This window comes from Cryptomeria japonica, chromosome 4 (genome assembly GCF_030272615.1).
Source record: "Cryptomeria japonica chromosome 4, Sugi_1.0, whole genome shotgun sequence".
In the NCBI taxonomy this organism is placed as follows: Eukaryota; Viridiplantae; Streptophyta; class Pinopsida; order Cupressales; family Cupressaceae; genus Cryptomeria; species Cryptomeria japonica.
Window position 1 is genome coordinate 727,421,384 of NC_081408.1, and position 16,411 is coordinate 727,437,794.

At 31.9% G+C, this 16,411-nt stretch overlaps 2 protein-coding genes across 2 annotated transcripts; one reads left to right on the forward strand and one right to left on the reverse strand.

Moving 5' to 3' along the window:
* Window positions 1-381: 381 nt before the first annotated feature.
* LOC131027491 (basic helix-loop-helix protein A-like) lies at window positions 382-2,581 on the reverse strand. The gene is made up of 3 exons (XM_057957575.2): window positions 1,783-2,581; window positions 1,021-1,413; window positions 382-877 (listed from the first exon to the last, which is right to left on the reverse strand). Exons 1-3 carry the CDS (start codon window positions 2,347-2,349, stop codon window positions 812-814), a joined length of 1,026 nt encoding a protein of 341 aa, XP_057813558.2. The 5' UTR covers window positions 2,350-2,581; the 3' UTR covers window positions 382-811.
* Window positions 2,582-12,882: 10,301 nt separating this feature from the next.
* LOC131027490 (uncharacterized) lies at window positions 12,883-14,956 on the forward strand. The gene is made up of 3 exons (XM_057957573.2): window positions 12,883-13,686; window positions 14,045-14,437; window positions 14,550-14,956. The coding sequence occupies exons 1-3, from the start codon at window positions 12,928-12,930 to the stop codon at window positions 14,613-14,615; spliced, it is 1,218 nt and encodes a 405-aa protein (XP_057813556.2). The 5' UTR covers window positions 12,883-12,927; the 3' UTR covers window positions 14,616-14,956.
* Window positions 14,957-16,411: the final 1,455 nt, after the last annotated feature.

The window sequence follows — 16,411 nt, forward strand, 5'->3', positions numbered from 1 at the left end:
GTGAAATTTATTAATGGGCTTTTAGTTATTTGTTATTTGGTTTTTTTGAAGTTAGTAATTGGAGGGTTGGTTGTACAAGGTAGAAGCTAAACTGGCTCCAAAATAGCCAAATCATACATCATGTTATTGACCGCTTGGAAAATTGCAGTCGTAGCTTGCAAAATCAACAGTGTGTTATGCACTTTCCGTGCAAACGTATTATGTTTTTGGAGCCAGAATAGTTGTTGCGTCCGGTTGTACAAGGAGTGAACGGTTATTGGAACATGAACAGTAACTAGTGCCTTCACCCAACTTTGCAACTCTGCTGAATTTAATGTTTTTGTGTGTATTGTATTGCAAGTAGTTTCAGAATAGAATTCATAAACAAACAATTTTCACTAATAAAATACAATTGTTACACTCAAATTTTGTATCCTCCAACATGCTATTCAAAATATATTTTACTGTAACCCTAACCACTGTACTTCTTTTTGATAAAGAACTAGTAATAAATGTTTTTACAATCCTAGCCCTTACAAAATCTCATATTTTCCTTATCCCAATATTGAGTGAATCTTGTACTCTGAGAGCGATGGAAAGTATTGAAAATTCAAAGTACGATGGGAAGCAAGTTCCCCGTTATAGTCACTACAGTTATACGGACAACTTGATGGACCCACAAGCTTCTGTGATAAGACTTTTATGGCGGTCATATTAATCTCTTTCCTCAAAATATCTTTTACTTTGAGCCGTGACTTTACACAGCAGGGTCTATATCTTGACCCAAAAATTAAGTCCTTTTGGTTTCCTTGCTTGCAATCATGGCTTCTCCTCATAACAGGAACTCTCTAATTGTTGTGGCCAAATTTTGCCACTTGGAGACATCCCAGGCCTCGCCCTGCACATATTCCACATCAAATATTTCATAAGAACAGGAAGGATTCTGAAACATTTCATAAGAACAGGAAGGATTATGAAACACAGTATGAGAGTGAGAATTGTAACTGAAAAATCTAAAGAGGGTTTTAAACAAATACGTACATTTGGTCTGAGGAGAATTTCAGAGAGAAATTGAAATGGCTGTGTCTGTGATTGAATAGAGAGGACTTCCATCTGTTTACTTCTCAACAGATCTAGTTGCTTGATCAGCAGACTTGCCGGGCACAAAACCTTATCTTTCTGTATAATTATTTTCATGTTCACTTGGCAGGGATTCTTCTTCCATTGCTCCAAAGTTACTTCATCGCTACTATAAATGACTCTATTGTCTGAATTACATGACTGCTCCGTGGATTCGAACCCCCTACTTCCTTCCTCTTTATTTGTGGAAACTGATTCCTGCAATATTTGATTTTGTTGTTCGAGCTCATCAACACGGAGCTTTAATTCCTGCAGATAGCTTGTCGTATTTGCCAGTATTGAAAGCTTATCTTTCTGTAAACAGATCATTTAGAAGTCAGAAGCAGCAACAAAAATGCAACTTAAAATCAGGTGTATTAAAAAAAAAAAAAGCACTGAAAGAGAAATACAGAGTTCTTGGAAAATATTTGTAAACAATTTCGAATGAATTGCAGCATTCAAGGACAATTTTGTATGGAATAAGTTTAAATTACTACAAATTTGTTTTGATTTAAAAAATTTCATCACAATTTTTTTTTCCAAAATATTTATACGAACTCTGAAAACCTTATCTTCTCAGGATCCAAAAAGGCAAGACAGCAGAACAATCTAATGACTCCAGATTCATAACATCACTTATTTGCGCGAGAAAAATTTCATGATGAAAACGAAATAATTAAATACCTTGGTGATTTTAGGCACGAGAGAACAAAGATTTGAGAAGTGCTGTTTCAATTTGACTCTTCTGTTCCGCTCGGCTTGCATATGGTCAAACGCCGATTTGTTCTGAAACCCTGATTTTGATTGCTTTAGTTGAGGAGGAGGAGGAGGAGCAGTTTGCATTGAAATCTGCCTCGTCAATTTTCGCTTCTTCTCAATTTTTCTGAGAACGCCTAAGCATCTCTTGTGTAAAATTTGACCGCTTTTGAAAAAATCTACAGCAGGCGTTTGATTAGCATTAATGTATTTGCAGAAGGCACTCTGTGCGCGCACACTACGTTGAGAACAGGGTAAAGAATTAACCGCCAGTTGATTAAATCCCTCTGCACTCTGCAAATTCTCTGAGGAATTCGAATGCCAGGAGGTTTCAGTGGAAGCATAAGGGGGAACCTTAAATGCCAGCATGCCCTCCACATAAAGAGAAGCCTCAAAATCCAACATTTCGTCCATCACAGAGCAAGCATTTTCGCCACTTATGACAGGGCAATCAAGATCAAAGCTAGGATTGAATCCATCAAAAAATGTTGCCATTGCCTCAAATTGAAACCTCCCAAGATCAGAAAAGCGGCAAGATTCGATCTCTGATCTGCTACATACGAAATCGTTTATTTGCAATGAAGCTAAAGAGATGCGGCCCTGTATATAGAAGAGATCTGATAGCACCGCACGCCCAACGTCAGCAACATTAAATATATTCTGTCACCATTCGGCCAAGAGTTCATTTGCTTTGACTTGCAGTAAAAAACAAACAAAGCAACCTCAAAAAAAATTGTACCGGAATGTGTTCCGAGTCCGACTGAATAGGTAGATGGTTCCCGAAAGAATCTGCAATTTATGTATGGATGCGAATCTTGAATTTCATGCACGTGAAATTGGTATAGCATATTAAACTGAATTTAGATCTCTATAATTGAATTGATAGGGAATGTATAACGATACCAAATTCACCTCATCTTGTTATGGTGAATGTATGGTGGTGTCGTGAGGGCCATGTTTTTCTTAGTCAAGGTCTTAGGTAAATTTGATTTAGTGATGATAAAGTTAAAACAAAAAAATAGCAAATAAGCATGCAATATGACTAGGATGATGCATGTTGTTAGTGTTGGTGTCAATGAGGTTAATCCTTTTTTGGTTTCTTTTTATGACCTATTCACTCTTAGGTTGCTAAGTTTATAGTTAGTGCACTTTTAGGGCACAAATAACACGGTTATATTTTTATGTCTCATTTCATATTTAGTATAATGACACAAATTGTCATTACCATATGTTGTTTTATATCTCACCTTGCATCTTTAAGAAAGACTTCATTTGTGCATAGGCGTATGCACCTAGATGGGGGACCAAAAAGATGCCAATTTTTTTTGGCCTCCATCACACTATTTAGAACACGCCAAATGTTAAATTTTAACATAAAAACAAAAAAAAATCCCATTTTGACCCATTATCAATTGCAACCCGTAATTCTTCGATTTTTGCTCTACATATTGCGCTTGCCAAAAGGAGAAGCCATTTTTTTTTCTTGGAGGTGTGAGATCTTCATCAAAATGCCACCACGACACCTAGGAGGTATGTATTTATGATCTCTTAGTGTCACATTTTGATTAAATTGTAGATTAAATTAGGTTTTTAAGTTAAAATTTATATTAATTTTCAGGAATTGAGAATCCACCTAAAAAATATTGAAAGTTCCATTGTCACCTCCTTGCTAAGACCCTTCTGAAGAAGAAGCATGACAAACACCTCATTCAATTCATAGACATCCCCTAGGCACACAAGAAAACATACTAGGGAAAACTAAAAATAACAAAAAACAACTTGAGGACTTGATCACTAGGCTTAAAGATCTCACTTTAACAAAATCTAATAGGACAAGCCTTGTTGACTTGCTGCAATCTATCACGACCCATGTTGGTTTAGTGAATGGAAAAATTAATTTATGGTCCAACAAAAGAGAAGAACAAAAATAGTTTCATTCAAACAAGCTATCATATGCAAAAGTAAAGAAAAATAAAATTAACAAAGTCGACTTGTGTGCACTTTTGATGGACCCTCAAACCAATCAACCTTTACACCCTAGATGCAAGAGGTCCTCTATCCATTGGTACCACCACAAAGGGATAAGGAATAACTTTTTGGATAGGTGGTGGATGGTTTTTTATCAACCTCCATGCAATAATCATGAGGTACCTCAATACTTTTGACAAAACTCTATTGTATCAATAATATCCTAAAATATTTTGATTATCTAAATTTCTAAGGTAAGGGTGTGGGGTCCTCACATGATAGAGTAGGGGAACAACGTGACCCAAACCCTTGTCCAGACCTATGGTGGAGTATGTGACCATTCCTTCAATTGTGAAGGAGAGTGCCAAGGTGGATGCCTTAGACTCTGGATTAGCTTGATGATTAAAAACCTCATATAGTATGTCACACCTCTAGTACATGGTAATGTGGGTGAATCTTCTAAGCCTCCAATTCCAAATCACTGTTGCCGATCATGCGAGTCTCTTTGTACTTATGACCTCGATAGTAGTCAACATGCACCTACACAATAGACATCTATTGTAGAGAACATGACCATGATAGAATCTTCATTGAACGAGACATTAGGAATTGATACTTAGGTAAATTTTTGCAAGTTCATTTAATTTTGTTTATTAAATTTTATTTTAAAATGTAAGAATAACTAAATTAGTAGAATTATTATGATGAAAAGCCAAGGTCAAAGTCTTTCCACTATTTGTGAGGTTCCCCCACCTTTGTTTTTCATGACACCATTGAGTCCACTAGTACATGTATCTAGTAAAAAAAATCAAGTATTACATGTGAATAGTTGAACATTATATGAATAGTTTTCTCAAAAGTCACTTTGGATGTCGAATAGTTTGGTGTTGGACCTTTGACATCAACACCTTGTGGTGAAGTTCATCAAGGCACTTTCAACTAGGTAACCTTTATTCATTAACAGTGTTGTAAAATAATTCTAGGCAGTTTTGGTAATTGAACAACTATTGTCATTTCATTTTCAGTTGTTGACAGTAGATACTCCTCCTAATGTTTGTGCTACATTGGAGTGTGGTGTTGTTGCAGTAGTAGCAAGTTCTAAAGCTTTGATAGAGATATGAGACAAATTAGTAAATTTCACTTGTTCTTTTAATGATCTATTATTGAAAATTTTAATGATACTCATATGAAGTTTAATGTCTATATTGATGCTTATTGTAGGGTCTTGTCACTCTTGATCAAGAACATGCCCCCATTGTGGATAACATCCTGATTATATGTATGCAATAAGTAATTATTCTATCATATATCATTCTATAATTCATTTTTAATATAAATTATACATCGTTGTCTATACTTTTTATTGCATTAGTTGGAGCTCCAAAAAATTCTAGAGCAAAGGTTAGTGAGTGCACTCAAAAGACACCAACATTATATACATCTCCATCTCCTCGATAATCAAAGATAGCTCGCAATCTATTTCCCGCCCTCGTGGGAAATGAGTAGACTAGAGCCCTTTGTTGTATGCCTATATGACATTTTTGAGCATATGTTTTGTATTGTGGACATGTGACATTTTATGTCCATATGGCTTTTGGCAAGTTTGTATCACTTTATTGGATATATTTTATCCTCTTATTGACATAAAATGTTGTATGTCTTTATGAATTTTTGGTTAATACACATCGTTTTTACAATAGTTATCCATAATTGCACTAAAAATGATTAATTGAATAAATGGTTGTAGTTGTTTATTACTAACTATAAAATGAGAATAAGATCTACTCAATATTCTTAACAACCAATTTGAAATGTCCTTGATCACAAGAATTATAACCTCAAATGATGTTTCTTCCTTCCTTGGTTTGCATATAAAAAGTAAAGACATCTTTTAAATTTATTTATACTTCCTTGATAGTGAGTCAAAGCCTTTGCTAAATTATAATGATTGAAAGCACATAAGACACAATTCAATTTACCTCAACATATATAGTGGATCCATGAAATTTGACTCATAAGATCCAAATTAAAAAATAAATGTACTAAATATTGTCTTAACATGATCTAAATATTTACCTCAAAAATTGCATACATATATAGTGGATCCACGAAATTCGGCCCATAAGATCCAAACTTTTTTAGCTAGTTACATTCTACAAAAAATAATTTATATAAATTAGAAACTTAAAAATATTGGATCTTAACTTTAAAAAAATGAAATTAAATCAACAGAAAAAATAACAATTCTAATTAGTGGAGAAATAATTTATTGATAATGAATTAACAAAAAATGATTGCAATAGTACTAACCTAATGACAAGTACTAATAATATATCCATTTACAAAATATTAATAGAATTGAGATTTTATTATATATAACCTACTTTTTTTTAACAATTGTAAAAATTAACAATATAAATACTATACATAAAAAATAAATCTATGAAACCACAAGATGCATAGTCTAAACTATAATTTATAAGTGCAAACACTTAAAAACACAAAAAAGGATAACTAAATGTGGGTCCCAGTAGACATGTAAAGATGTGTACATAAATATTACAGGGGCTTGTCACTCTTGATTAGGAACGTGCCCCTCTTGATTAGGAATGTGCCCCCATTGTGGATAACATATAATTTAAAAAATATAACCTACATATATATAGGTTTACAAAATATTAATATAATTGAGATTTTATCATATATAACCTTTTTTTTATAGATTGTATAACCTATTTTTTTTTTACAATTGTAAAAATGAAAAATATAAATACTATATCTAAAAGATAAATTAACGAAACCACGAGACACATATTCTAAACTATAATTCATAAGTGCAAACACTTAAAAACATAAAAAGGATAACTAAATGTGGGTCCCAATAGACATGTCAAGATGTGTACATAAAGATTAACTTAAACTAATTTAGTCCACTCAATTTACACTCAAATGCAATGCATAAGAAGGTAAAAACATTCATTTTTTTAAAACCATGTCTTCTTGTTGCACTAAAATATAGTAATATGCCCCAAGAGATAGTCGATTGATGATTATATATGTTAATTTTCTCGAAGTAGTAGCCTAAAATTGAATTCAAATATTGGATGAAAATGAAAATGGGATCCCTTAATTTATAGATTTATGGCATGTGCAAGGAAGGGCTAAGATTTGTTGGAAAGATCAAGGGTATGCATTGCATGAGATTCTTTAGAGGATTAGAGATAGACAAGTGGATTCATTTGATTGATGAGGGTGGAGGCTCCATGATTTAAGGAGAAATCAATTGTGGGAGATGTGCATGGGGTGAAGTGAATGGTAAGGATTGAGAGGAGTACTTATAGGTATATTTAGGATATTTAAAAAGTGGAGTTCAAACGTCTCCACTTGTCTCAATTACTTAGGATACATTTTAAATTAAAATTGTGGAAGAATACATAACCCCAAGTACTTTGAATTATGATAATATATAAAAATTATGAGAAGTGGATCTTTATGGGGAATTGGTCAAACAAAGCCTTAGGCATGTGCAAAAAAGAGAGATCAAATTAAGCGATTAATTAAATGGCTAGTAAAAATGGATTAAATAGTCAATTAAATAAATATAAAAATTAATATAATTTTTACTCAAGATAGGAGATTATTTAGATAAATAAATATTGGATATTTATTTATTAGAGCCGAGAATGTATAGAAAAGGAGAGATTAATTAACAAAAGAATAAGGGAATTATTAATTAAATAAGTAATGCATTATTTCATTAATAATAAATGACAATTAGATAAGTGATCAAATATAAGTGATCAATTATAGAGAAAATTAACAACATGCCAATTTTAATTATCTATAAAAATTCTACTTAAAAAAATATTGAATAATATATCTATTTACTAAATGCTAATAGAATTGATATTTTGCTATATATAACCTACTTTTTGAGAGTTGTGAAAATTAAAACTATAATTGCAATATATACTAGCATACCACAATAATGAGTAGTTCAAAACAATGACTACTAGTTATTAAAAATGAATAAATTATTAAAAATGAATAAATTTTTTATTATTTGAATATGAGTTTTTGTTTTTTTATGGTATATTTTATTATAAACAAGATTGTTCAATATTAATAAGAGAAATCTAACTATTTTAAGTGATGATTAGGAATCATACAAGAGTTGCTTATATATATGCTTTGTTAATATTTGAATATAGGTTTTTAATTCTTTTTAAAGTATATTTTATTATATATATAAGTGTTCAACACTAATAGAAAAAAACTACATTTAAATAATGATTAGATGAATTATAAATAACAATGGACTCTTTTAGCAAATAAGTACAGACAAATAAATAAAGGAAATACTTCTTTTTTTGAAACCTTCGCTTTGACCATGTATTTTATTATAAACAATATTATTCAATACCAAAAAGTTAGAAGAGACAATAAACTACTTTAATTGACAAATATGAACTACTTGCATGTGCTTATTTTGTCATTAAGAAAATTTGTGCAATCTTTTATTCTATTGTAGACAACAATGTTCAATAGACAAAACAAAAATTAAAAAAACTATCTTACTTTATCAATAGTTATAATCCAATCTAAGAAGTCTTTGATTCTTGTTGTGATCTATTCAAATTTCAACAAATTCTTATTCATAAGAAATTGAAACTCCTATATAAAAATGTAAGATTTTCGCCAACTCATTCAAACTTTACACTTTTTATTCAATCCGAAAAGTCTTGATTCTTTTTTGTAGTCTATTCAAATTTTAACAAATTTTTATCCATAAGAAACTAAAATTCTTATATAAAAATGTCCAAGATTTTCACCAACTCTTTCAAACCTGAAATTTCTGTACTGTCAAATACTTTTTTAGTCAAATTGAACTCATCTCTTGTGAAAATGAATGTCCAACACATATCTCTAATAAAAATAAATTATCCATATATTTTTATTTTTTATTTTTTTTTGTTGGTAATGAACTTTTCAGATTTTATTTGGAACATCGGAATAATTTGCATGTTGAAAGCACATGCAGTATCTATTTCATTACTTACCAACTCTTTCCTGAGAAGAAATTGTCTAATGTGGACCAAATTTATTCTAAATGCAGTCCAGTCAGTTATTCATGTTCATACAGTCAAGATATCATAAATAAATGGCAGTCCAAATAAGAAAAAGTCATTCAAACAAAGTGGGCTGTGAGAATAAAAAAAAAAGTCATGCAAAACAGACGTCGACTGATTGTCTTGTAATCTTTAATGACGTAAACGTCATGCAAGAAGACAGGCCTCCTTTTTAATAGTCAAACGTAAATCATTTGGCAGGTTATAAGGAAATTACGAGCCGCAATAATTGCGGCTATGACTTTTCAAATTTACTTTTTGACATAATCGATCCCTCTGATCGTAGTGTAGCCTCATGTTTATGTCTTACTATTGACTGCCAAATTAACCATGTTTAGTAAATGTTGAGTTGGTTTAATGGGAGAATTTGTATTCTTAAAAGAGGGGTATTAAGTTCAATGGTTTTATGGGAGGGTATGTATGTTTTGTTTGTAGTATTACGTGCTTCTTGCATGAAATATGGGGTAGTCCCATGTATTATAAGTCATGGTGTATGGAGTAGTCATATATATTATAAGCCATGGGTAGACTCAACCTGCATGGAGTATGGAGTAGTTTATGTACTACAAGCTATGAGTAGACTCAACCTGCATGGGGTATGGGGTAGTCTTATGTACTATAAGTCATGGAGTATGAGATAGTCCCATGTACTATAATTCATGAGTAGACTCAAACTGCATGGAGTATGGAGTAGTCTTATGTACTATAAGTCATTAGTAGACTCAACTTGTATGGACTATGGAGTAGTCTTATGTACTAAAAGTCATGGAGTACGAGGTAGTCCCATATACTATAAGCCATGAGTAGATTCAACTTGCATAGAGTATGGGGTAGTCTTATGTACCATAAGCCATTAGTAGACTCAACCTGTATGGAGCATGGGTAAGTCTTAAGTACTATAAGGCATGGGTAGACTCAACTTGCATGGAGTATGGGGTAGTCTTATGTACTAAAAGTCATTAAGTATGGGATGGTCCCATGTACTATAAGTCACGAGTAGACTCGATCTGCATGGAGTATGGGCTAGTCTTATGTACTAAAAGTCATAGAGTATGGGGTAGAACCATATACTATAAGCCATGTGTAAACATACAATTAGATTGTTCAATATCATGCACTATAAAAAGTATCCATTTTCATTTCTTTTTCATGAAGGTTCAATTTATGTTTTACTAGAATTTAAACATCTTTCAGTCTTTTAGAAATATGTTCTTCATAGAGATTGTATAATTGTTTACTTTGACTTGAAAATATTGTTAAAATATGTGTTCATTCTATAATTTTATTGTTGATAGACAAAATATTTTATTTGTAGCATAGTTATGTGCCTCCTACATGGAGTATGGGGTAGTCTCATGTTTTATAAGCCATGGAATATGGGGTAGTCCCATATACTATAAGCCATGTGCAAATGCAAAATTAGATTGCTCAATATTGTGGACTATAAAAGTATCCATTTTAACTTTCAATTTTCAACATGTGAAGGTTTAATTTAAGTTTTACTAGAATTTGAATATCTTTCAATCTTTCAGAAATACATTCTTCATAGAGATTTTATAGTTTTTTACTTTGACTTGAAAATATTGTTAAATTATGTATTCATTCTATAATTTTATTAATGATCGTCAAAACAATTTTTGTAGTCTTGTGTGAAGTAATTCAAAAGTATTGTAGGGTGATGAAAGCTCGATTAGATGTTGGGAAAGATGATAGAAAGAGGGATCTAAAACTTAAAACTAATAATAAGAGTGATGAAGATAAGACTAAAGGAGGATATGTACCAATTGCTAAGAAAGATCTAGAAAACCTACCACGATAAGTATGGAAATATTGCTAGATTATATATTCATTTTTCAATTGTATTATTGATAGTCAAAACAATTTGTGGCCTTATGTGAAGTAATGCAAAATAATTAAATTTGTGAAAATTCAACTTCATATGGAAAAGTTATGCCTATCACAAAAAAAAGGAATGCAAATGTACCTTCAAGCTAAAACATAGGCATTTGGAGAAAAATAAAAAAATCACGTATATTGTTGTAAAGTAAATGGAACTATCTTTCCAAGACCTATTTGAACATGAAAAAACACTTATGTGGGTAAAATCTATACTCCACCATAAGAATATCCTTAGGGGCTAAAACTTGCACTAGGTGACTATTGGGGTGGCACCACTAAGTTGGACAATGTGTTGGTGGGCTAGGATGGTAGAGCTTCTTGAGGAGGAGTGTAGGTGGTGGGCTAGTCATTTGTGAGCGGAGGTGGCCTAAATAGGTGACATGGATTGATCAATGTTGTTAATAGTGTTTAGTGCTTAACACTTAGTCATGAGCACTAGGCACTTAATGTCAAAAAGTGCTTTACAACTACTATGTACTTCAACAACTTGTAGATAGGTATTGATAGACCCAAAGAGTATGTTCATGTCTAGAGAACCTATCCCAAAACAATTTAAAAAACAAAAAAAAATCTTAATTTCTTCAAATAAATTTTTGCCATAAATATATTTTATTACTTGCTACAAAGAAAATGATTGTAAAAAGTACATATATGATCCCTACACAAACTATTAATGTGTTGTATAGTTTGAGTAAGGGCAAGAGAAATACTTATCATGCTAATAGTCAATATAAGCAAATTTAAACTTTTTGGACATAATCATGAGGTCAAATATAAACCACGATGCACCCAAAAAAAAAACTTATGATATTTAAGCTCTCTACATCAAGAAAGGGCTTGTAAGAATCAAAGGTTTGATAGTATATTGAAGTCACCACAAGGGCTCACAAGAGCAAAAATCTTCTACAACACTAAATAACCCTTCATATATAAGAGAGAAGCAACAAATATTGCTATATTGCCAAATAATGAGACAATCATGCAAGAGGATGCAATATCCAAGATGTCTAATGTACAAATGAAGTCAAATGCTTATAGAGGCAAGGTAAGATATTAACAATAAAACTTATGCCAATTTGTGTCAGTCTATCATTATATTAATTATGACATGAGACATAAAAAGATAACCATGTTATGTGTGCCATATAAGTGCACTAACTATAAACTTAACAACCTAATTATGAATAGGTCATAGAAAGAAACCAATAAGAAATCAACCTCGTTAACACCAACAATAACAACATGCATCATCCTATCCATATTGCATGTTTGTTTGCTATTTATTTTTTGATTTTTTGATTTATCGCCACTAAATCAATTTGCCTAGGGGCTTGACTAAGGAGAATATGATCCTCACTTAACAGGTTTTCAAATAGTGTTTGTAGACACTGCCATACATTCAACATAAGTATAACAAGTCAAGGTGAATTTGCTATGGTCGTCCATTCCCTACCAATTCAATTACACATGTCAAAGTTCAATTTAATATGCTACACCAATTCCACATGCTTGAATCTAAACTACTATAGAGAGCAATAATTTCATAGATTTTGAGATGTTTGTCTTATTGAATCTTTGAATTCTAATCAAGTGACAAATGAACTCTCAACATCTTTAATAACATGGTCCATCGTTAAAACCTTTACTAAATATTTCATAAATAATTTTTTATTTTTTATTTCTATCGTTATTTCATTTTATTAAAAGATATTGATATGACTTTTGAAATCATGAACAAAATAATTTGTTTTTACGAAAATGATTATCCAACCTCTAAGAATGCACCAATACATAAATTGTAAATTCATTCGGAATAGGTATTTTCTATATTTTCTATTCAATTGAACTCGGAACAAATTGTAGTTTTTTACGAAAATGACTACCCAACCTCTAAGAATGCTCCAATACATAAATTGCAAATTCATCTAACCTCTAAGAATGCACCAATACATAAATTGTAAATTTATTCGGGATAGGTATTTTCTATTCAGTTGGACTCGGAACAAATTGTAGCCTGTCGTATACGATTTTGTTGAGGTCGATCTGTTGGTTTTTGACTGCAAGTCAAGGCAAGCAAATGAAGTCTTGGTCGCACGGTGGCACAATATATTTAATTTTGATGACGTTGGGCGTGCGGTGCTATCAGATCTCTTCTATATACAGGGCCCTATCGCCTTTTGCTGCATTGCAAACAAACGATTTCGTATGTAGCAGATCAGAGATCGAATCCCGTAGCTTTTCTGATCTCAGTAGGTTTCAATTTGAGGCAATGGCAACATTTTTTGATGGATTCAATCCTAGCTTTGATCTTGATTGCCCTGCCATAAGTAGCGAAAATGCTTGCTCTGTAATGGACGAAATGTTGGATTTTGAAGCTTCTCTTTATGTGGAGGATATGCCGGCTTTTAAGGTCCCTCCTTATGCTTCCACTGAAACTTCCTGGCACTCGAATTCCTCAGACGATTTGCAGAGTGCAGAGGGATTTAATCAATCGGCGGTTGATTCTTTGCCCTGTTCTCAAAGTATGTGCACACAGACTGCCTTCTGCAAATACATTAAAGCTAATCAAACGCCTGCTGTAGATTTTTTCAAAAGCGGACAACTTTTCCACAAGAGATGCTTAGGCGTTCTCAGAAAAATTGAGAAGAAGCGAAAATTGACGAGGCAGATTTCAATGCAAACTGCTCCTCCTCCTCCTCTTCCTCAACTAAAGCAATCAAAATCAGCGATTCAGAACAAATCGGCCATTGACCATATGCTAGCCGAGCGGAACAGGCGAGTCAAATTGAGACAGCACTTCGCAAATCTTTGTTCTCTCGTGCCTAAAATCACCAAGGTATTAAATTATTTTGTTTTCATCAAGATTTTCTTCTCGCGCAAATAAGTAATGTTATGAATCTGGAGTCATTATATTGTTCTGTTGCCTTGCCTTTTTGGATTCTGAGAAGATAAGGTTTTTAGCGTCCGTTTAAAGTTTTTGGGAAAATAATTGTGATGAATATTTTAAATCAAAGGAAATTTGAGAACAGCGGATGGCTAGCAATTTTAAATTTATTTTCAATTCATTTGAAAAAATTTACAAATCTTTTCCAAGAACTCTGTATTTCTCTTTGAGCACTATTTTTTTATTAGAAACACCCGATTTAAGTTGAAATTTTGTTCCTGCTTCTGACTTCTAAATAATCTGTTTACAGAATGATAAGCATTCAATACTCGCAAATACCACAAGCTATCTGCAGGAATTAAAGCTCCGTGTTGCTGAGCTCGAACAACAAAATCAAATATTGCAGGAATCAGTTTCCACTAATAAAGAGGAAGGAAGTAGGAGGTTCAAGTCCACAGAGCAGTCATATAATTCAGACAACAGAGTCATTTATAGAAGCGATGAAGTAACTTTGGAGCAATGGAAGGAGAACCCCTGGAAAGTGAACTTGAAAATAATTATAAAGAAAGATAAGGTTTTCTGCCCGGCAAGTCTGCTGATCAAGCAACTAGATCTGTTGAGAAGTAAACAGCTGGAAGTCCTCTCTATCCAATCACAGACAGAGCCATTTCAATTTCGCTCTGAAATTCTCCTGAGACCAAATGTATGTATTTGTTTAAAACCCTCTTTAGATTTTTGAGTTACAATTATCACTCTCATACTGTGTTCAGAATCTTTCCTGTTCTTATGAAATGTTTCATTTGGAATATGTGCAGGGTGAGGCCTGGGATGTCTCAAAGTGGCAAAATTTTGCCACAACAATTAGGGAGTCCCTGTTATGAGGAGCAGCCATGAATGCAAGCAAGAAAACCAAAAGGAATTTATTTTTTGGTCGAGATTTAGTGCTGACCTTGCTGTGTAAATTCACGGCTCAAAGTAGAAGATATTTTCAGGAAAGAAATTAATATGACCACCATTAAAATTTTGTCACAGAAGCTTGTAGGTCAATCAAGTTGTCTGTATAAGTATACTGACTATAACGGGGAACCTGTTCCTATCGTACTTGGAGGTTCATTTTCAATACTTTCCATCCCTCTCAGAGTACTAGATTCACTCATTATTGGGACAAGAAAAATATGACATCTTTGTAAAGGCTAGGATCGTAAAAACATAATGAACAAAGACTGGTAAAACTGTCTTATTTCAGTTCTTTTTATTTAAATAATTTGATTATACATATTCCAATATTATGAATGATTATATATATTTAAATCAAAAGTTATTTTTAGTTAACTGTTGGAGCAATTAGTTGATGGAGATAGAGTTTTCTAATGTTTTGTTTTCTGTTCACTCATAGCCTTCGTTGCTCTCTAATTCTCTTTGTGTTGAATAAATTTTTAGCCTTCTTTTAAAGTCATTCAAAAGAAGTTGGTTCAATCATATCTTCAAAGATTTTTAACTTTTAATAGATGACAAAGTCAATAAACATACAATCATACTCACCAATTAATAAACTCAACTATTTTTTTATATTAAATAATTAACTTTGCTATGTATTTATTCTCTTCAATTTACATAAAGATAATAAAAAATAAAATAGATTTGGAAAAAATGTTCATCATAGTGACCCTTAATATACAAAGTCGAAGTATTAATGTTTAAGGTTATTTATCTTAGTCATCAATACTCAAGGAATTTATTAGTCTAATTTTGAATATGTAAGGTAATCAAATTAGCCATTAATCTAAAAAAAACTAGTAATTTTAAAGTATAGGAAAAAAAATAATTAGTGAAAACATAATAATTTGTTCCATTCTTCATATAATTGTGTGACAAGATTTTAATTTTTTTAAACACTTAACATATTATATTAATTATATCTAACAAGCTATTAATAATTTAAATTAGTGATGTGAGTCATTTTCTCTATAGATTCAATTTATAATTTAAAAAAATATTTAACTTTTTTGGTTAGTTTTTAATAATTAATTTTATTAATTTTTATTAATTTATAGTAAGTGGCATTTTATTGTAATGTGTGATTTTTACTACAAATAAAAACTTTCCATGATTTCCTCGAATTGAATTGTTAGATCTAATATCTAGTTATTAAGGAGGTATTGTTGTAATGTGTCAAATTTAGATGTTTTACTAGGATTCAATTTTGTAATTTTTGAGTCAAACTCATTGCCCCATCATTTATGAGTTTCATAGAAACCCATTTTTCATGAGCATAGATGATCCACTTAGCACTCATTACATCTAGGTGATGCTCATAGGTGTGAAGCATAAAAAATTTCCATAATGTCACTAATCCCAATATTACTTTGACTCAAATGCACCAAACCATAGAGTTTCTTCCAAGATCAAGCTCGTTTAACTTGCTAGCATTTTTGTAAAATCACCAAGAAGTATTGTACCTTATGGGTCATTCATTTAGAACCCCTTTAGCTCACCCATTGGCAAGCATGAGGTATTTTTCTACATGTCAAATTTTGATGTTTTATTACAATTCAATCGTGTAGTTTTTGACAAAAACATTGAACCAAATTTAATAAGTAACGATTCACACCATAGGGGCTTCACGTAGTAAACCTAGGTTATAGCACGTGCGTTCATGGCATACTAAAGAATTCCC

Coding starts and splice junctions, on each gene's coding strand:
- LOC131027491 (XM_057957575.2), bottom strand. CDS start 2,349: ATGGCAACATTTTTTGATGGATTCAATCCTAGCTTTGATCTTGATTGC. Junction 1,414..1,782: donor TCGTGCCTAAAATCACCAAG/GTATTTAATTAT, acceptor ATCTGTTTACAG/AAAGATAAGCTTTCAATACT. Junction 878..1,020: donor AAATTCTCCTCAGACCAAAT/GTACGTATTTGT, acceptor GAATATGTGCAG/GGCGAGGCCTGGGATGTCTC.
- LOC131027490 (XM_057957573.2), top strand. CDS start 12,928: ATGAAGTCTTGGTCGCACGGTGGCACAATATATTTAATTTTGATGACG. Junction 13,687..14,044: donor TCGTGCCTAAAATCACCAAG/GTATTAAATTAT, acceptor ATCTGTTTACAG/AATGATAAGCATTCAATACT. Junction 14,438..14,549: donor AAATTCTCCTGAGACCAAAT/GTATGTATTTGT, acceptor GAATATGTGCAG/GGTGAGGCCTGGGATGTCTC.